The 21,854-nt window shown below is 45.8% G+C and overlaps 1 protein-coding gene across 5 annotated transcripts in view; it reads left to right on the top strand.

Annotated features, from left to right (window-relative positions):
- The window catches only part of LOC106610139 (BAH and coiled-coil domain-containing protein 1), a 136,478-nt gene that overhangs the window by 102,435 nt on the left and 12,189 nt on the right, over positions 1 to 21,854 (top strand). For 4 of the 5 annotated variants that reach the window (XM_082978147.1, XM_082978146.1, XM_045724286.2 and 1 more), the window contains exons 11-16: positions 2,613 to 2,779; positions 3,184 to 3,425; positions 11,127 to 11,362; positions 11,442 to 11,621; positions 16,254 to 16,654; positions 16,849 to 16,923. In XM_082978147.1, coding sequence (XP_082834273.1) covers positions 2,613 to 2,779; positions 3,184 to 3,425; positions 11,127 to 11,362; positions 11,442 to 11,621; positions 16,254 to 16,654; positions 16,849 to 16,923 — 1,301 coding nt within the window. The remainder of the gene's footprint in view (positions 1 to 2,612; positions 2,780 to 3,183; positions 3,426 to 11,126; positions 11,363 to 11,441; positions 11,622 to 16,253; positions 16,655 to 16,848; positions 16,924 to 21,854) is intronic. The other variant, XM_082978148.1, reaches the window with a different exon arrangement.

The raw sequence follows: 21,854 nt of genomic DNA, 5'->3' as shown, positions 1-21,854 counted from the left end.
TAGTGTTTATCTCATTAAAAACAAAAAAATATGAAATATATCAGGAGCTCATGTTGAGCATGACACACTCTCTCTCTCCATCTTCCCCCTCCCTCTTTTTCTCCTTAATAGACTGAGTCAGTACCCTTCTTTCCCCTCTTCTCTCCTCCCTCTCTACCCCTGGAGGGTAAATTGGATTGTGTCCTAGTCGGTAATGAGGAGATGGAGGACAATAAATAGATTCTTAGCCTCTTATTGCTTCTAGTCCTCCTTCTCCTCTGCCTCGTCCTCCTTTCTCCTCTTCCTTCTCCTCTGCCTCATCCTCCTTTCTCCTCCTCCTTCTCCTCTGCCTCGTCCTCCTTTCTCCTCTTCCTTCTCCTCTGCCTCATCCTCCTTTCTCCTCCTCCTTCTCCTCTGCCTCATCCTCCTTTCTCCTCTTCCTTCTCCTCTGCCTCGTCCTCCTTTCTCCTCCTCTGCCTCGTCCTCCTTTCTCCTCCTCCTTCTCCTCTGCCTCGTCCTCCTTCCTTCTCCTCTGCCTCATCCTCCTTTCTCCTCCTCCTTCTCCTCTGCCTCGTCCTCCTTTCTCCTCTTCCTTCTCCTCTGCCTCATCCTCCTTTCTCCTCCTCCTTCTCCTCTGCCTCATCCTCCTTTCTCCTCTTCCTTCTCCTCTGCCTCATCCTCCTTTCTCCTCCTCCTTCTCCTCTGCCTCATCCTCCTTTCTCCTCTTCCTTCTCCTCTGCCTCGTCCTCCTTTCTCCTCCTCTGCCTCGTCCTCCTTTCTCCTCCTCCTTCTCCTCTGCCTCGTCCTCCTTTCTTCTCCTCTGCCTCGTCCTCCCTTCTCCTCTGCCTCATCCTCTCTTATCCTTCTCTTCTGCCTCGTCCTCTCTTCTCCTCCTCCTCTGCCTTGTCTCTCTCTCTCTCTGTCTCTGATGGTATTGGTTAATTCATTATTTCATTAACTCTCTCTTTATCCCACTGTTTCTTACTTTCCCTCTCACTCACACTCTTTCTCTCCATCCCTTACTTTCTGTTCCTTCTCCTTGCCCTCCTCTCTTTTAATATATTATGTGTGCCCTGCCTGTTCTATGGTTTGAGCTTACACACAGCTTTGTAATATTGTAAGTGAATAGCCGTTCAGCTCCAGGGGTCCAGCTGTGAGCGGGTCAGTAGTAAAACCAGACACTGCTCCTTATTGGCCTAGCAGACACACCCCTTTCTCTCTCTTTCTCCTCTATCATCCATCTCTCTCTTCTCTTCTGCCTTCTCCTTTTTTCTCTTGCTACCCCCCCTCTCTTTCTCTTTCTTCATTTTCAACTTAAGGACTTTATTGGCATGGGAGGCATATGTTTACATTACTAAAGCAAGTGAAATAGATAATAAACAAAAGTGAAATAAACAATAAAAAAATGTACAGTAATCATTACACTCACAAAAGTTCCAAAATAATAAAGACATTTCCAATGTCATATTATGTGCAAATAGTTAAAGTACAAAAGGGAAAATAAGTAAACATAAATATGGGTTGTATTTACAATGGTGTTTGATCCTCTCCTCTCTCTCTCTCTCTCTCTCTCTCTCTCTCTCTCTCTCTCTCTCTCTCTCTCTCTCTCTCCATCTTCCCCCTCCCTCTCTTTCTCCTTAATAGACTGAGTCAGTACCCTTCTTTCCCCTCTTCTCTCCTCCCTCTCTACCCCTGGAGGGTAAATTGGATTGTGTCCTAGTCGGTAATGAGGAGATGTAGGACAATAAATACATACTTAGCCTTATTGCTTCTCCTCCTTCTCCTCTTCCTTGTCCTCCCTTCTCCTCCTCCTTTTCCTCTACCTTGTCCTCCCTTCTCCTCTGCCTCATCCTCTCTTCTCCTCCTCTTTCTCCTCTGCCTCGTCGTCCCTTCCCCTCCTCCTTCTCCTCTACCTTGTCCTCCCTTCTCCTCCTCCTTCTCCTCTACCTCATCTTCCCTTCTCCTCCCCCTTCTCCTCTACCTTGTCCTCCCTTCTCCTCCTCCTTCTCTCTACCCTGTCCTCACTTCTCATCCTCCCTTCTCATCCTCCCTTCTCTCCTGCCTTATCTTCCCTTCTCCACCTCTTTCTCCTCTGCCTCGTTCTCCCTTCTCCACCTCCCTCCCTCCCTTTGTCTTTATCATCTTCTCTCTCCCTCTACTTTTCTCTTGTGCGCAGCAATTTGACTGTCTTTGCAGCTCAGCGAAATGAACCGGTGTGTGTGTGTGTGTGTGTGTGTGTGTGTGTGTGTGTGTGTGTGTGTGTGTGTGTGTGTGTGTGTGTGTGTGTGTGTGTGTGTGTGTGTGTGTGTGTGTGTGTGTGTGTGTGTGCGTGCGTGCTCTGGCTGATCCCTCATGAATATTCTAGTTGATCTGCGGGCGGTGACAATGACAGAGTTAATGACAGTGATAGATGGAGAGACAGCACTCCTTTAGCACTCTCCCTCCTTCTTTCTCTCCGTCTGTCCACCTCTTTCCCTCTCACTCAGCCGATGAGTGTGTGTGTGTGTGTGTGTGTGTGAGATCGTGTGGGTGTGAATGCTATAACTTAGCTAACATTCACCTTGTTTGCCAATCACTTGTTTAGGGGGCGGCAATAGTAAAAAATAATGTAATTATTTTCTCTCTCTCCTCAGGAGAGGACGTTTTGACCTTTGATCTTAGTAGCCTGGCGACCCTGGCTGCGGCTCGCAGTCTGGAGCTTGGGGGAGGAGCTCCAGGGAGGGGGGAGGGGAAACACTGTCCCATCAAGAGGACCTTCAACCTGCGGCGGAAATGCAGCTGGACGCCTCGCCACGAGCCGGTATGTGTGTATGCCTAACCACACATAGAACTTTCCATACACACACATAACTGAACACACACACTCAAATGTGCACACACAGACAGTCCTGTAGGTATACACACTCTACTTGTTTACTCAAACATATAATGCACATGTACAGAATATAACTGTACTGTATATACACAGATACACAGTATATAACGGTACTGTACATACATGTTAAAACACAGTATATAACTGTACTATATATATATGTATATATACACAGATATACAGTATACACTGTACTGTATATACATAGATACACAGTATATAACTGTACTGTATATACACATAGATACACAAGCTACATTTTCTAAGTATCATCACACAGTACAGTTAATTTACAATCTACTATATACTTCATGTCTATCTGTCTGCAGGTGTGTCCGGTGAAGGGTGTCATGGAGACAGTGGATGGGGCGGAGCTAGCGATACGAGTCCAGCTAGCGGAGATCCAGAGACGTTACAAAGAGAAACAGAGAGAACTGACAAAGCTGCAGAGAAAACATGACCGCCAGAAAGCAGAGACCTCTCACAGCCCTGCTCGCAGAGGGCCCGGTCGCCCCCGGAAACGCAAGTCTACCTCCGGTCCCAGCGCCTCAGACGGCCCCAAGAGACTCAGGCGAGTGTCTCCGCAGGGATTCTCCTATCCATTTATTAACTTATACAGGTTTCAAGTTTTAATGTCACATGCACAAATACAGTGAAATGCCTTTCTTGCAAACTCAAAACCCAACAATGCAATAATCAATAACAATGTATTACTAGAAAAATACACACGAGAAATAAGAATAAGAAATATGAAATACACCATAAAGTAACTAACTAAGCATACTATATACAGGAAATATTTGAAAAGTCAGTTCCAATAACATATGTACATTTGCAGGGATACTGGAGTGATGGAGGTAGATATAGGGCGATTAGGCAACAGGATATATGATAAACAGAGTAGCAGCAGCTTGTATGTGAGTGGGTGTGTGGGTGTGTAGAGTCAGTTTAACCTCTTGGGGCTAGGTGGGACGCTAGCGTGCCACCCGTGGTGCACTCCATCAACAGCAGGTGCATTTCAAGAGCGGCAAATTTGAATCCAAATAAATGTCAAAATTCAAATTTTTCAAAAATACAACTATGTTACACCATTTGAAAGATAAACATCTCCTTAATCTAACCACGTTTTACGATTTCAAAAAGGTTTTACGGCGAAAGCATAAATTTAGAGTATGTTAGGACAGTACATTTACAAGAGTTGTGTGTAATGTTTTGTCAAGTCAAAGACAGGGTCACCAAAACCATAAAACCAGCTAAAATGATGCACTAACCTTTTACAATCTCCATCAGATGACACTCCTAGGACATTATGTTAGACAATGCATGCATTTTTAGTTCTATCAAGTTCATTTTTATATCCAAAAACAGCGTTTTACTATGGCATTGATGTTGAGGAAATCGTTTCCCTCCAATAACCGGCAGTCAAGTCAGCGTCAGAAATTAAATAATTAAAATTAGAAAACATTGGTAAAATATTATATTGTCATTTAAAGAATTATAGATTTACATCTCTTGAACGCAATCAACTTGCCAGATTTAAAAATAACCTTACTGGGAAATCACACTTTGCAATAATCTGAGCACTGCGCCCAGAAAAATACGCGTTGCGATACAGACTAGACGTCATGTTGGGGAGATCTAAAATCGAAAATACTATGTAAATAATCCATTACCTTTGATTCTCTTCATCAGATGTCACTTCCAGGTATCACAGGTCCATAACGAATGTAGTTTTGTTCAAAAAAGCTCATCATTTATGTCCAAAAATCTCCGTCTTGTTAGCACATGATGTAAGCCAGCCGGACTTCTCGTCATGAACGAGGGGAAAAAATATATTTCCGTTCGTTCAAACATGTCAAACGTTGTATAGCATAAATCATTAGGGCCTTTTTTAACCAGAACATGAATAATTTTCAAGGTGGACGAATGCATACTCTTTTATAACGTATTGGAACGAGGGTACCCAACATGAACTAGCGCGCCAGGTGTCTAATGGGACATCACCGTTCCATGGCTCTTGTTCGGTCAGATCTCCCTCCAGAAGACTCAAAACACTTTGTAAAGGCTGGTGACATCTAGTGGAAGCAATAGGAAGTGCCAAAATATTCCTAAACCCCTGTGTTTTTCAATGGGATAGGTTTAAAGTCAATACAACACATCAGGTATCCACTTCCTGTCAGAAAATGTCTCAGGGTTTTGCCTGCCAAATGAGTTCTGTTATACTCACAGACACCATTCAAACAGTTTTGGAAACTTTAGAGTGTTTTCTATCCATATATAATAAGTATATGCATATTCTAGTTACTGGGTAGGATTAGTAACCAGATTAAATCGGGTACATTTTTTTTATCCAGACGTGCAAATGCTGCCCCCTAGACCCAACAGGTTAAATGTCTGTGCATATTATGTGTGAGTGAGCAGATGATGGAGTGAGTGACAGTGTGTGTGTTGGAGTGACAGTGTGTGTGAGTATTTAGGGCCTTGTGAATGTCCATAGAGAGTGCAAATATTGAAATAAAAGGTCAATAAAGATACAAGGTAAACTCGGCCCATGTAGCTATTTTGTTAGCTATTTATCAGTTGTATTGCTTGGAGACAGAAGCTGTTCAAGAGCCTGTTGGTGTCAGACTTGTTGCACCGGTACCTCTTGCCCTGTGGCAGCAGAGAAAATAGTCTATGGCTTGGGTGGTTGGGGGTCTTTGACGATTTTCCGGGCCTTGTTTTCACACCGCCTGATATAGAGGTCCTGGATGGCAGGGAGCTCGGTCCCAGTGATGTACTGGGCTGTCCTCACAACCCTCTGTAGCGCTATGCGATTGAGGGCGGTGCTGTTGCCATACCAAACAATGATGCAGCCAGTCAATATGCTCTCAATTGTACAGCTGTAGAACCTTTTAAGGATTTGAGGGCCCATGCCAAACTTTTTCAACCACATCAGAGGGAAGAGGCACTGTCGTGCCTTCTTCATGACTGTGTGTGTGTTTGGACCACTTTAAGTCTTTAGTGATTAGAGGAACATGAAGCTGTTTACATGCTCCACTGTCACCCTGTTGATGTGGATGGGGATGTGCTCGCCCCTACGTTTTCTGTAGTCCACGATCAGCTCCTTGGTCTTGCTGACGTTGAGGGTGAAGTTGTTGCTACGGCACCACACTGCCAGGTCACTGACCTCCTCCCTGTAGGCTGATTCATCGTTGCCGATGATCAGGCCTACTACCGTCGTACCGTCAGGGAACTTGATAATGGTGTTGCAGTGGTGCGTGGCCACACAATCGTGGGTGAATAAGGAGTACAGGAGGGGACTAAGCACACACCCCTGTGGGGCTCCTGTGTTAAGGGTCAGTGTGGTGGAGGTGATGTTGCCTACCCTCACCACCTCAGGTTGGCCCGTCAGGAAGTCCAGGATCCAATTGCAGAGGGAGGTGTTCAGACCCAGAGTCCTAAGCTTTGTGACGAGCTATAGTCAATGAACAGCATTCTCACATAGTTATTCCTCTTATCTAGGTGGGTGAGTGCAGTGTGGAGAGCAATTGAGATTGCGTCATCAATGGATCTGTTGGGGTGGTATGCAAATTAGAGTGGGTCTAGGGTATCTGGGATGGTGGAGTTAATGTGTGCCATAACCAGCCTCTCAAAGCACTTCATGATTACAGAAGTGAGTACTACAGGGCGGCAATCATTGTGGCATGAAGCCTTGATTGTGGTCATTTTAAAACATGTGGGGATTACAGACTGGGACAAGGAGAGGATGAAAATGACCGTGAATATGCCTGCCAGCTGTTCTGCGCATGCTCTGAGAACGCTGGAATACCGTCGTGGCCCGCGGCCTTGCAGGTGTTGACCTGATTAAAGACCCTAAAGGTGTGACGGCCCTCACGCCCGGATCGATGTTGTTGTCAAAGCGTGCATAAAATGCATTGAGTTTGTCTGGTAGAGAGGCATCGTTGGGCAGATCACTGGCTGGGTCTTCCTTTGTAATCCGTAGTAGACTGTAGCCCCTGCCACATGTGGTGGGCTGTCAGAGCCTGTGTAATTTGATTGTCACCTTATTCCTATATTGTCCTTTTGCTCGTTTGATGGCTCTGTGGAGGTCATAGCGGGCCTTCTTGTACTTATTCCTGTCCTTCGGCCGTAGCCTCAGCGTTGTCCACGATAGCTCTGTGTGTGGTAATCCTGCTCCTTTAGTTTAGCACCAACTTCAGTGTTAATCCAGGGCTTTTGATTGGGGAAGCAGTGAACCTTCACCGTGGGTACAACGTCGCTGATGCATTTTCTATTGAAGCCGGTGACGGAGATGGTTAGCTCGTCGATGTTATCGGTGAAATCTCGAAACATATTCCAGTCAGCGCTAGCAAAGCAGTCCTGTAGCTTACCCTCTGATTCTGGTGACCATTTCTCAACAGAGCGAATCGCTGGTACTTCGAGGGAGGGCCTTGTGTCCTTGCTTGTGGGTAGAATAGCAGTGGTCTAGGACTTTACTCGCCTTTAGTGTCATTGGAGATGTGTTGATGGAAGTTGGGCATTGGGAGGATGCCGTAAAATCGCCGGAAACCAGAAAGGCAGCCCCTGGGTGTAGGGTTTCCTGCTTGTTTATAGCCTTGTTCAGTTCTTAAGTGCCAGCTTATTATTTTTATTGTCCTGAGGTGGAATGTATACAGCAGTCATGATAAAAAACAACTGAAAACTCCCTCGAGAGGTAGAAGGGTCGGCATTTGACCATCAGGTATTCCAAGACAGGTGAACAGTGGGTCGACACTTCCACCGTGCTGGAATTACCACACCAGTTGGAGTTGATGAAAAGGCAAACCCCTCCCCCCCTCGATTTCCCCGACTCCACTGTCCTGTCCGCCCGGTGAATGGAGAATCCATCGAGTTGGATAGCCGTGGGGGGTATCTTGTTTGAGAGCCATGTTTCTGAAAAGCAAAGAATATTGCAGTTCCGAGAGTCACCGTTGGTAACGAATCCGCGATTAGAGGTCATCCATCTTATTATCGAGTGACTGTACATTAGCCAGTGGAATGGAGGGAAGAGGTGGCCGGTTTTCCCTTCGCCTTAATCTCACCAGGATCCACCCTCTCTTCTCTGTAACGCCGAAAATTGGGTTGGAATTACAGAGGGAGCCCAGGGCAGATGAGTCGAAGTAGAAGCCGGAACTGGGGTAAGTAACTGCCGATCTGATGTTCAAAGTTCTTGTCGGTTGTAAGAAATAATAGAGGATACATTACAGGAAATAGAGTCAAAATAAAGGACAAAATAATCACAGAAAAGCTGTCTTGGGTCAGAGCTTGTAAAACGACAGCCATCCAGTACGGCGCCATCTTGGTTTTTCCTTATATGTAGGACTATAGGAAATATTGTTGCCTGAGATGAACCTTGTTGAGCTTCTTTATAAGAGGAACTGCTGCCTCTCTCTTTCGCTCTCTCTTACACACGCACACACACACACACACACACCATATTTATCACTCCATTGATTATGTCCTGACCCCCTCTCACCCTCAGCACATATTAATATGGACAAAGTCCCCATGTAGACTTATCACAGTGATGAATGACTCTACAACCCCCTCTTCTTACACGCGCGCGCACACACACACACCACACACACACACACACACACACACACACACACACACACACACACACACACACACACACACACACACACACACACACACACACACACACACACACACACAAGCACATGATTACAAAGCAAATCCCCTAATGCCCTACACAGTGTTAAATTCCAGTGTTAGGTCATCATATTGATGGATGTGTTTTCTGGCTGTGCTCCACCTATGATAACGTGAGAAACTGATTAAACAAGCACAACGTTTATCACGGTTACCACAGTGATTACAACACAGCAATGAAAAATGACAACACACACACGAACACACATGCACACATACACACAGACGACACACACACAACACACACACACAACACACACATCCCATATTTGTTTAATTACTGGAGCTGGCTGGTATGTGACAGGGTGTATTTTTTAATTAATTAATTCATGAGTGTGGTATCATTAGTGTATTCCTTAATCTTTGAGAGAGACAGAGAGTGTGTGAGAGAGAGAGAGAGAGAGTTTCTCTAGCAACTGGTCTGTTGGTGGCAGTACTTGTTGGCATCGGTGTTGGAGAGAGGAAAAAGGGGAAGACTGTTGTTATAGTAATTACATTCTCTGTTGATTTTACATCATTCTACATCAACCAACTGCCCTTGTCCCCTCTTCACATACTCTCCTTCCAGTGAGGATGTGACTGAGGGCTATCGCTGGGGCTTAGGGACTGACTGGGGGTCAAAGGTTGAAAGGAGAGGTCAGGGGGTGATGGCGACAGACAGGTTAGGGCTGGGCCATGGAGGGTTGATGTGTGGGATGGGAATGAGGGGTATGGGTAGGGTTGCAAAATTCCGGAAACTTTCAATAAATTCCCTGGATTTCCTGCTTATTCCGTACGGATTCCAGGAATCCTCCAACCCGGGATTTCTGGAAAATCAGGGAATTTATTGATGGTTCCCGGAATTTTGCAACCCTAGGTATGGGTGATGAGGCAGTTTGTTAGGGGGAGTTTAGGGGGGTTCAGGAATCTGGCTTCTCTGTAGATCCTGACTTCAGCAGGAAGCTGGCTTCTCTGTAGATCTTGTCTTCAGCAGGAAGCTGGCTTCTCTGTAGATCCTGACCTCAGCAGGAAGCTGGCTTCTCTGTACATCCTGACTTCAGCAGGAAGCTGGCTCTCTGTAGATCCTGACTTCAGCAGGAAGCTGGCTTCTCTGTAGATCCTGACCTCAGCAGGAAGCTGGCTTCTCTGTAGATCCTGACCTCAGCAGGAAGCTGGCTTCTCTGTAGATCCTGACCTCAGCAGGAAGCTGGCTTCTCTGTAGATCCTGACCTCAGCAGGAAGCTGGCTTCTCTGTAGATCCTGACCTCAGCAGGAAGCTGGCTTCTCTGTAGATCCTGACTTCAGCAGGAAGCTGGCTTCTCTGTAGATCCTGACTTCAGCAGGAAGCTGGCTTCTCTGTAGATCCTGACCTCAGCAGGAAGCTGGCTTCTCTGTAGATCCTGACCTCAGCAGATCAGTGTTGCCTTTCTTTTTGTCTGACTGTTTGAGATGACAATTCAACCAGGTGGTATTTCTCTCAGGTTGCACATTACACATCCTATCTTCCCCTCCTCATTTTCATGGTCCTCCTTTCCTCCACTCATTCCCTGCTTAATCCTCTCCTCTCCCTTCTCCCTTTACTCCGCTCCTTCCCCAACTCTATCTATTTCCCTCCTTTCTCCCTCCTCCCTGCCTCCCTCCCCCTCCCTGCATCCATCCATCCCTGCCTCCCTTATTTCTTCCTCCCTCCGTCATTTAATCCTCCCTTCCTCCTCCTTCCCTCCCTCCTCCTTCCCTCTCTTTTCCTTGAAGGGAGATGCTGAGCTCTGAGGGAATATAGGATTCACCTGCCTCAAGACACCAGCTGCTCATAGCAGTGTGTGTGTGTGTGTGTGTGTGTGTGTGTGTGTGTGTGTGTGTGTGTGTGTGTGTGTGTGTGTGTGTGTGTGTGTGTGTGTGTGTGTGTGTGTGTGTGTGTGTGTGTGTGTGGTGTGTGTGTGTGCATGCATTTGAGAGAGAAAAAGAGAGACAGAGAGACAGAGACTGGGAGGGAAAGAGAGAGAGGTGGATAGAAAGAGAAAAAGGGTAGTGGAGTTCAATGGAGGTGTTCATCCATCCAGCCCTGGAGCAGGAAGTGGTGGTGTTCAATAGAGGTGTTCATCCATCCAGCCCTGGAGCAGGAAGTGGTGGTGTTCAATAGAGGTGTTCATCCATCCAGCCCTGGAGCAGGAAGTGGTGGTGTTCAATAGAGGTGTTCATCCATCCAGCCCTGGAGCTTAGGTCAACGGACAGACTCCCCCTGAGACTGCCTTGTCTCTCTCTCTGTTTTCCTTCAGTAGCTGCCAGCTATTTTTCCCTTTTTCTTGTGGTTATTCATCAGGGTCTCATATTCACACTCCTCTTGGATATTTCAGAGTTTACCGACAGAAGTCTTTCTATTCCAAACACAGCGTCCGCACTGGAAAGGAACCCCCCTCTTTCTCTACTCATCAAAGGCTAGACAGAGAGAAGGAGAAGACCAGATGACCTGTTACTGTTTCTTTGACCTTCTTTGTTTTTTTTGTTTGTTTGTTTCTAAAATCCAACTCTCTCTTCTTCGTGTGTTTGTCTCTCCATCTTTTCTAAAATCCAACTTTCTCTTCTTTGTGTTATTCAGGGTGGAGGATTATGAAGCAGAAGGGGGTGGAGAGAAGCGGAGGAAGACGATGACTAATCATGGCTTCCTCACGAGGAGGAGAGGTCGTCCCAGCCTGAGCTCCCGACTAGCACGGAGGGTGACCCAGCTGAAGCAGAAGGTTGTGGCCCAGAGAGGTGCACCGTCAGGGGGCATGCACCGCCGCAGACGGGACCCTAGACCTGGATCCCATGCAAACTGCAGAGAGAGTGACACAGGTACAACACAAACACACGTAAACCTTGTACCACATACACTCCCTGACACTAACACACCCATCTCTCCATGTTCACCCAGCAGCCGATACATCCAGTAACCAGCAGGACTGGGTGCCCAATCAGAGGGTGAGGAGAAAGAGAGGTCGGCCAAGGGTCAAACTGGGCGGACCTTCGACCAGAGTCCTCCTCGGAGGAGGTGTGGCCTCTGTGAAGCAGGAAATTAACGAGGGGAAGAGCAACAGCGAGAGCTCAGGCCAGGGTAAGTTACGTCTCAGTGAGATGTCTCCCGGCTGTGTGTGTGTGTGTTTGTGTGTTTGTTAGAGAGTGGAGATGTCTTCCATCACGGTGGCCTCCTCTCACTTCCCGGCTCGTCTGTCACACCATTAAAACCGTTAATGGCTGCCCACTGGCATACTGCCCCCAAAACCACACTGTAACGTGAACCCCAATATCGCCTCTTTTAGAATGTCACACCCCTGTCGCCCCTCCTGCAACCCCTCAACCCAACAACCAGACGCAATGTCCCCCTTCCCCAATAATCTCAAATTGATGTGGCCCTATTGTGTACGTCCTGTGTGTGTGTGTGCGTGTGTGTGAGAGAGTGTTGATGAGAACGTTGTGTAAATGTCAAGTGTGTCATCGACGTCTCGACACCCGACACGACCCCTTTAGTCAGACACACACAGCTGCCAATAAAGATCTGATCTGTGAGTGTGTATGAGTGTGTGCGTGTGTGTGCTTGCATGCGTGTGTGCGTGATTGAATGTGTGTGCATGCATTTGTGTCTGTGTGTGTGTACTGATGTTTGTCTGTCCATGAGAAAGACAGGACCATTGGGTTTCCTTGACCGCAGTTATTGAAAAGGCCATAGATATCTGGGTGGCTAACTGACCATAGTAGTGTGTTCTACAGTATATACACTGCTCAAAAAAATAAAGGGAACACTAAAATAACACATCCTAGATCTGAATGAATGAAATAATCTTATTAAATACTTTTTTCTTTACATAGTTGAATGTGCTGACAACAAAATCACACAAAAATGATCAATGGAAATCCAATTTATCAACCCATGGAGGTCTTGATTTGGAGTCACACTCAAAATTAAAGTGGAAAACCACACTACAGGCTGATCCAACTTTGATGTAATGTCCTTCAAACAAGTCAAAATGAAGCTCAGTAGTGTGTGTGGCCTCCACGTGCCTGTATGACCTCCCTACAACGCCTGGGCATGCTCCTGATGAGGTGGCGGATGGTCTCCTGAGGGATCTCCTCCCAGACCTGGACTAAAGCATCCGCCAACTCCTGGACAGTCTGTGGTGCAACGTGGCGTTGGTGGATGGAGCGAGATATGATGTCCCAGATGTGCTGAATTGAATTCAGGTCTGGGGAACGGGCGGGCCAGTCCATAGCATCAATGCCTTCCTCTTGCAGGAACTGCTGACACACTCCAGCCACATGAGGTCTAGCATTGTCTTGCATTAGGAGGAACCCAGGGCCAACCGCACCAGCATATGGTCTCACAAGGGGTCTGAGGATCTCATCTCGGTACCTAATGGCAGTCAGGCTACCTCTGGCGAGCACATGGAGGGCTGTGCGGCCCCCCAAAGAAATGCCACCCCACACCATGACTGACCCACTGCCAAACCGGTCATGCTGGAGGATGTTGCAGGCAGCAGAACGTTCTCCACGGTGTCTCCAGACTCTGTCACGTCTGTCACATGTGCTCAGTGTGAACCTGCTTTCATCTGTGAAGAGCACAGGGCGCCAGTGGCAAATTTGTCAATCTTGGTGTTCTCTGGCAAATGCCAAACGTCCTGCACGGTGTTGGGCTGTAAGCACAACCCCCACCTGTGGACGTCGGGCCCTCATAGCACCCTCATGCAGTCTGTTTCTGACCGTTTGAGCAGACACATGCACATTTGTGGCCTGCTGGAGGTCATTTTGCAGGGCTCTGTCAGTGCTCCTCCTGCTCCTCCTTGCACAGAGGCGGAGGTAGCGGTCCTGCTGCTGGGTTTTTGCCCTCCTACGGCCTCCTCCACGTCTCCTGATGTACTGGCCTGTCTCCTGGTAGCGCCTCCATGCTCTGGACACTACGCTGACAGACACAGCAAACCTTCTTGCCACAGCTCGCATTGATGTGCCATCCTGGATGAGCTGCACTACCTGAGCCACTTGTGTGGGTTGTAGACTCCATCTCATGCTACCACTAGAGTGAAAGCACCGCCAGCATTCAAAAGTGACCAAAACATCAGCCAGGAAGCGAGAAGTGGTCTGTGGTCACCACCTGCAGAACCACTCCTTTATTGGGGGTGTCTTGCTAATTGCCTATAATTTCCACCTATTGTCTATTCCATTTGCACAACAGCATGTTACATTTATTGTCAATCAGTGTTGCTTCCTAAGTGGACAGTTTGATTTCACAGAAGTGTGATTGACTTGGAGTTACATTGTGTTGTTTAAGTGTTCCCTTTATTTTTTTGAGCAGTGTATATACAGTGGGGGGAAAAAGTATTTGATCCCCTGCTGATTTTGTACGTTTTCCCACTGACAAAGAAAGGATCCGTCTATAATTTGAATGGTAGGTTTATTTGAACAGTGAGAGACAGAATAACAACAAAAATATCCAGAAAAACGCATGTCAATAATGTTATAAATTGATTTGCATTTTAATGAGGGAAATAAGTATTTGACCCCCTCTCAATCAGAAAGATTTCTGGCTCCCAGGTGTCTTTTATACAGGTAACGAGCTGAGATTAGGAGCACACTCTTAAAGGGAGTGCTCCTAACCGCAGCTTGTTACCTATAAAAGAGATGCCTGTCCACAGAAGCAATCAATCAATCAATCAGATTCCAAACTCTCCACCATGGCCAAGACCAAAGAGTTCTCCAAGGATGTCAGGGACAAGATTGTAGACCTACACAAGGCTGGAATGGGCTACAAGACCATCGCCAAGCAGCTTGGTGAGAAGGTGGCAACATTTGGTGCGATTATTCGCAAATGGAAGAAACACAAAAGAACTGTCAATATCCCTCGGCCTGGGGCTCCATGCAAGATCTCACCTCGTGGAGTTGCAATGATCATGAGAACGGTGAGGAATCAGCCCAGAACTACATGGGAGGATCTTGTCAATGATCTCAAGGCAGCTGGGACCATAGTAACCAAGAAAACAATTGGTAACACACTACGCCGTGAAGGACTGAAATCCTGCAGCGCCCGCAAGGTCCCCCTGCTCAAGAATACATATACATGCCCGTCTGAAGTTTGCCAATGAACATCTGAATGAATCAGAGGACAACTGGTGAAAGTGTTGTGGTCAGATGAGACCAAAATGGAGCTCTTTGGCATCAACTCAACTCGCCGTGTTTGGAGGAGGAGGAATGCTGCCTATGACCCCAAGAACACCATCTCCACCGTCAAACATGGAGGTGGAAGCATTATGCTTTGGGGGGGGGTTTCTGCTAAGGGGACAGGACAACTTCACCGCATCAAAGGGACGATGGACGGGGCCATGTACCATCAAATCTTGGGTGAGAACCTCCTTCCCTCAGCCAGGGCATTGAAAATGGGTCGTGGATGGGTATTCCAGCATGACAATAACCCAAAACACACGGCCAAGGCAACAAAGGAGTGGCTCAAGAAGAAGCACATTAAGGTCCTGGAGTGGCCTAGCCAGTCTCCAGACCTTAATCCCATAGAAAATCTGTGGAGGGAGCTGAAGGTTCGAGTTGCCAAACGTCAGCCTCGAAACCTTAATGACTTGGAGAAGATCTGCAAAGAGGAGTGGGACAAAATCCCTCCTGAGATGTGTGCAAACCTGGTGGCCAACTACAAGAAACGTCTGACCTCTGTGATTGCCAACAAGGGTTTTGCCACCAAGTACTGAGTCATTTTTTGCAGATGGGTCAAATACTTATTTCCCTCATTAAAATTCAAATCATTTTATAACATTTTTGGATTTTTTTGTTCTTATTCTGTCTCTCACTGTTCAAACAAATCTGTCTCTCACTGTTCAAATAAACCTACCATTAAAATTATAGACTGATCATTTCTTTGTAAGTGGGCAAACGTACAAAATCATCAGGGGATCAAATACTTCCCCCCCCACTGTATACTGTAGAACACACTACTATGGTCAGCACAGATAAGCAGTGTTTGTCTTCACTGCCTCTCTGTGCTGTGTGATAGTTTGTGTGGTGTCTTCACTGCCTCTGTGCTGTGTGATAGTTTGTGTGGTGCCTTCACTGCCTCTGTGCTGTGTGATAGTTTGTGTGGTGTCTTCACTGCCTCTGTGCTGTGTGATAGTTTGTGTGGTGTCTTCACTGCCTCTCTGTGCTGTGTGATAGTTTGTGTGGTGTCTTCACTGCCTCTCTGTGCTGTGTGATAGTTTGTGTGGTGTCTTCACTGCCTCTCTGTGCTGTGTGATAGTTTGTGTGGTGTCTTCACTGCCTCTCTGTGCTGTGTGATAGTTTGTGTGGTGTCTTCACTGCCTCTCTGTGCTGTGTGATAGTTTGTGTGGTGTCTTCACTGCCTCTCTGTGCTGTGTGATAGTTTGTGTGGTGTCTTCACTGCCTCTCTGTGCTGTGTGATAGTTTGTGTGGTGTCTTCACTGCCTCTCTGTGCTGTGTGATAGTTTGTGTGGTGTCTTCACTGCCTCTCTGTGCTGTGTGATAGTTTGTGTGGTGTCTTCACTGCCTCTCTGTGCTGTGTGATAGTTTGTGTGGTGTCTTCACTGCCTCTCTGTGATAGTTTGTTGCCTAAAGGCTAAAGGCCACTGAGTTATTTTACGATATAGCTACTCTACACTGTCATCATATGATTGAGATGGTCGTGCCACAACTGATCTCCAGACAGTTTCTAATGTATTATATTGATCCCTTGATCCCACAGAGGAGGAAGAGGAGAGGCGCTATGACAGCGACGAAGGAATCAATGACGTAAATACAACGATACCATTCTCCAAAGACACGCCAACAAACTCTGCTGCGACTGGCCCAGCCGCTAAGCTTCAAGCCAATCAGAAAGCCAGGAGCAAGGAGGAGAGGCAAGGTGATGATGTGAGCATGCCCAGTGTGGCACTGAGGAGGAGAGGAGCCCCCTGCAGGCCGGGCCCTGCTACTGCAGATGGGAGATGCTCAGAGCTCCAGGAGCCACAAGGGGCTAGGAGAGAACCTGTACCCAGCTGGAGAGTCTCGTTAGTGGGCAACAGCCTCCAGGACAGCAGGGGGGTCCAGGGACCAGTGGCAGAGGCCAAGAGGAAGATCTCGGGACAACAAAGCTATCTGGGAAAGGTGAGGTGGGAGAATGGAAGGACCCGTGGGGGGGGGGGGGGTCTCTAGGTTCATCAAAAATAGCTTCCTCCTCTGTTCAAATCTCCCTCAACTACTTGAGACAGTTAAGATGCACGTGTTACGGTGTCTCCCTAGCTACATGGTGATCATGATCATTGTCTATAATACTAACCTGTCCTGTGTGGTTTTTCCAGAGGAGAGGCTGCTGGCTGGAGACTGAGACCCAGAGAGAGGACACCACCAGGGGCAGGAGGAGCAGGAAGAAGCAGGTGGGGATGGGGGTCAGAATGGGCATGGTGGAGGGGGGGAAGGAGAGATAGGGGAAACCAGAAAGAGGCAGTGAGGAACAGGAAATGACAGTTGGTGGAGAGGTCGAATCCTGAGTAGAAACAACAGGGAGAGTACAGTGGAAGAGAGAGGTGGTGTGACTAGAGGGCATTCAGATCAGCAGCAGTTGGAACAGAGATAATGTTAGGCAGTTGGAACAGAGATAATGTTAGGCAGTTGGAACAGAGATAATCTTTGTTCCAACTGCCTAACATTATCTCTGTTCCAACTGCCTAACATCATCTCTGTTCCAACTGCCTAACATTATCTCTGTTCCAACTGCCTAACATCATCTCTGTTCCAACTGCCTAACATTATCTCTGTTCCAACTGCCTAACATCATCTCTGTTCCAACTGCCTAACATCATCTCTGTTCCAACTGCTTAACATCATCACTGTTCCAACTGCTTAACATCATCTCTGTTTAAACTACCTAACATAATCTTTGTTCCAACTGCCTAACATTATGTTAGGTAGTTTAAACAGAGATGATGTTAACCTCTCTAGAAATCGTCCCACCTACTCAACAGCCAGTTGAATCCCGTGGTGCGTTATACAAATACCTTAGAAATGCTATTACTTCAATTTCTCAAACTATTTTACACCATTTTAAAGACAAGACTCTAGTTAATCTAACCACACTGTCCGATTTCAAAAAGGCTTTACAACGAAAGCAAAACATTAGATTATGTCAGCAGAGTACCCAGCCAGAAATAATCAGACACCCATTTTTCAAGCTAGCATATAATGTCACATAAACCCAAACCACAGCTAAATGCAGCACTAACCTTTGATGATCTTCATCAGATGACAACCCTAGGACATTATGTTATACAATACATGCATGTTTTGTTCAATCAAGTTCATATTTATATCAAAAACCAGCTTTTTACATTAGCATGTGACGTTCAGAACTAGCATACCCCCCGCAAACTTCCGGTGAATTTACTAAATTACTCACGATAAACGTTCACAAAAAAATAACAATTATTTTAAGAATTATAGATACAGAACTCCTCTATGCACTCGCTATGTCCGATTTTAAAATAGCTTTTCGGTGAAAGCACATTTTGCAATATTCTCAGTAGATAGCCCGGCATCACAGGGCTAGCTATTTAGACACCCACCAAGTTTAGCACTCACCAAAATCAGATTTACTATAAGAAAAATGTTATTACCTTTGCTGTCTTCGTCAGAATGCACTCCCAGGACTTCTACTTCAATAACAAATGTTGGTTTGGTTCAAAATAATCCATAGTTATGTTCAAATATACTCTGTTTTGTTCGTGCGTTCAAGACACTATCCGAATGGTAAAGAAGGGTGACGCGCACGACGCATTTCGTGACAAAAAAATTCTAAATATTCCATTACCGTACTTCGAAGCATGTCAACCGCTGTTTAAAATCTATTTTTATGCCATTTTTCTCGTAAAAAAGCGATAATATTCCGACCGGGAATCTGTGTTTAGGTTCAAAGACGATAGAAAATAAAAACATGGGGTCGACTCGTGCACGCGCCTCAGCCCATTGTCCTCTGATAGAGCACTTGCCAAAAGCGCTAATGTGTTTCAGCCTGGGGCTGGAATTACATCATTCAGCTTTTTCCCGCCTTCTGAGAGCCTATGGGAGCCGTAGGAAGTGTCACGTTACAGCAAAGATCCTCAGTCTTCAATAAACAGAGTCAAGAAGCTCAAGGAATGGTCAGACAGGCCACTTCCTGTAAGTCATCTTCTCAGGTTTTTGCCTGCCATATGAGTTCTGTTATACTCACAGACACCATTCAAACAGTTTTAGAAACTTTAGGGTGTTTTCTATCCAAAGCCAATAATTATATGCATATTCTAGTTACTGGGCAGGAGTAGTAACCAGATTAAATCGGGTACGTTTTTTATCCGGCCGTGTAAATACTGCCCCCTACCCCCAACAGGTTAAGCAGTTGAAACAGTGATGATGTTAGGCAGTTGGAACAGAGATGATGTTAGGCAGTTGGAACAGAGATGATGTTAAGCAGTTGGAACAGAGATGATGTTAGGCAGTTGGAACAGAGATAACGTTAGGCAGTTGGAACAGAGATAACGTTAGGCAGTTGGAACAGAGATAATATTAGGCAGTTGGAACAGAGATGATGTTAGGCAGTTGGAACAGTGATGATGTTAGGTAGTTGGAACAGAGATGATGTTAAGCAGTTGGAACAGTGATAATGTTAGGCAGTTGGAACAGAGATGATGTTAGGCAGTTGGATCAGAGATGATGTTAGGCAGTTGGAACAGAGATAACGTTAGGCAGTTGGAACAGAGATAACGTTAGGCAGTTGGAACAGAGATAATATTAGGCAGTTGGAACAGAGATGATGTTAGGCAGTTGGAACAGTGATGATGTTAGGTAGTTGGAACAGAGATGATGTTAGGCAGTTGGAACAGAGATGATGTTAGGTAGTTGGAACAGAGATAACGTTAGGCAGTTGGAACAGAGATAACGTTAGGCAGTTGGAACAGAGATAATATTAGGCAGTTGGAACAGTGATGATGTTAGGTAGTTGGAACAGAAATGATGTTAGGCAGTTGGAACAGTGATGATGTTAGGTAGTTGGAACAGAGATGATGTTAGGCAGTTGGAACAGAGATGATGTTAGGTAGTTGGAACAGAGATAATGTTAGGCAGTTGGAACAGAGATAACGTTAGGCAGTTGGAACAGAGATAACGTTAGGCAGTTGGAACAGAGATAATATTAGGCAGTTGGAACAGAGATGATGTTAGGCAGTTGGAACAGTGATGATGTTAGGTAGTTGGAACAGAGATGATGTTAAGCAGTTGGAACAGAGATGATGTTAGGCAGTTGGAACAGAGATGATGTTAGGCAGTTGGAACAGAGATAATATTAGGCAGTTGGAACAGAGATGATGTTAGGCAGTTGGAACAGTGATGATGTTAGGTAGTTGGAACAGAAATGATGTTAGGCAGTTGGAACAGTGATGATGTTAGGTAGTTGGAACAGAGATGATGTTAGGCAGTTGGAACAGAGATGATGTTAGGTAGTTGGAACAGAGATAATGTTAGGCAGTTGGAACAGAGATAACGTTAGGCAGTTGGAACAGAGATAACGTTAGGCAGTTGGAACAGAGATAATATTAGGCAGTTGGAACAGTGATGATGTTAGGTAGTTGGAACAGAAATGATGTTAGGCAGTTGGAACAGTGATGATGTTAGGTAGTTGGAACAGAGATGATGTTAGGCAGTTGGAACAGAGATGATGTTAGGTAGTTGGAACAGAGATAATGTTAGGCAGTTGGAACAGAGATAACGTTAGGCAGTTGGAACAGAGATAACGTTAGGCAGTTGGAACAGAGATAATATTAGGCAGTTGGAACAGAGATGATGTTAGGCAGTTGGAACAGAGATGATGTTAGGCAGTTGGAACAGAGATAATGTTAGGCAGTTGGAACAGAGATAATGTTAGGCAGTTAGAACAGAGATGATGTTAGGCAGTTGGAACAGAGATGATGTTAGGTAGTTGGAACAGAGATGATGTTAGGTAGTTGGAACAGAGATGATGTTAGGCAGTTGGAACAGAGATGATGTTAGGCAGTTGGAACAGAGATGATGTTAGGCAGTTGGAACAGTGATGATGTTAGGCAGTTGGAACAGAGATAATGTTAGGCAGTTGGAACAGAGATAATGTTAGGCAGTTAGAACAGAGATGATGTTAGGCAGTTTGAACAGAGATGATGTTAGGTAGTTGGAACAGAGATGATGTTAGGTAGTTGGAATAGAGATGATGTTAGGCAGTTGGAACAGAGATGATGTTAGGCAGTTGGAACAGAGATGATGTTAGGCAGTTGGAACAGAGATAATGTTAGGCAGTTGGAACAGAGATAATGTTAGGCAGTTAGAACAGAGATGATGTTAGGCAGTTGGAACAGAGATAATGTTAGGCAGTTGGAACAGAGATAATGTTAGGCAGTTGGAACAGAGATGATGTTAAGCAGTTGGAACAGAGATGATGTTAGGCAGTTGGAACAGAGATAACGTTAGGCAGTTGGAACAGAGATAACGTTAGGCAGTTGGAACAGAGATAATATTAGGCAGTTGGAACAGAGATGATGTTAGGCAGTTGGAACAGTGATGATGTTAGGTAGTTGGAACAGAGATGATGTTAAGCAGTTGGAACAGTGATAATGTTAGGCAGTTGGAACAGAGATGATGTTAGGCAGTTGGATCAGAGATGATGTTAGGCAGTTGGAACAGAGATAACGTTAGGCAGTTGGAACAGAGATAACGTTAGGCAGTTGGAACAGAGATAATATTAGGCAGTTGGAACAGAGATGATGTTAGGCAGTTGGAACAGTGATGATGTTAGGTAGTTGGAACAGAGATGATGTTAGGCAGTTGGAACAGAGATGATGTTAGGTAGTTGGAACAGAGATAACGTTAGGCAGTTGGAACAGAGATAACGTTAGGCAGTTGGAACAGAGATAATATTAGGCAGTTGGAACAGTGATGATGTTAGGTAGTTGGAACAGAAATGATGTTAGGCAGTTGGAACAGTGATGATGTTAGGTAGTTGGAACAGAGATGATGTTAGGCAGTTGGAACAGAGATGATGTTAGGTAGTTGGAACAGAGATAATGTTAGGCAGTTGGAACAGAGATAACGTTAGGCAGTTGGAACAGAGATAACGTTAGGCAGTTGGAACAGAGATAATATTAGGCAGTTGGAACAGAGATGATGTTAGGCAGTTGGAACAGTGATGATGTTAGGTAGTTGGAACAGAGATGATGTTAAGCAGTTGGAACAGAGATGATGTTAGGCAGTTGGAACAGAGATGATGTTAGGCAGTTGGAACAGAGATAATATTAGGCAGTTGGAACAGAGA

The sequence above is a fragment of the Salmo salar genome, chromosome 01 (assembly GCF_965601325.2).
Source record: "Salmo salar chromosome 01, fSalSal1, whole genome shotgun sequence".
Classification (NCBI taxonomy): Eukaryota; Metazoa; Chordata; class Actinopteri; order Salmoniformes; family Salmonidae; genus Salmo; species Salmo salar.
The sequence above is the reverse complement of the archived record's forward strand: the minus strand, read 5'-3'. Positions and strand labels throughout refer to the sequence as shown.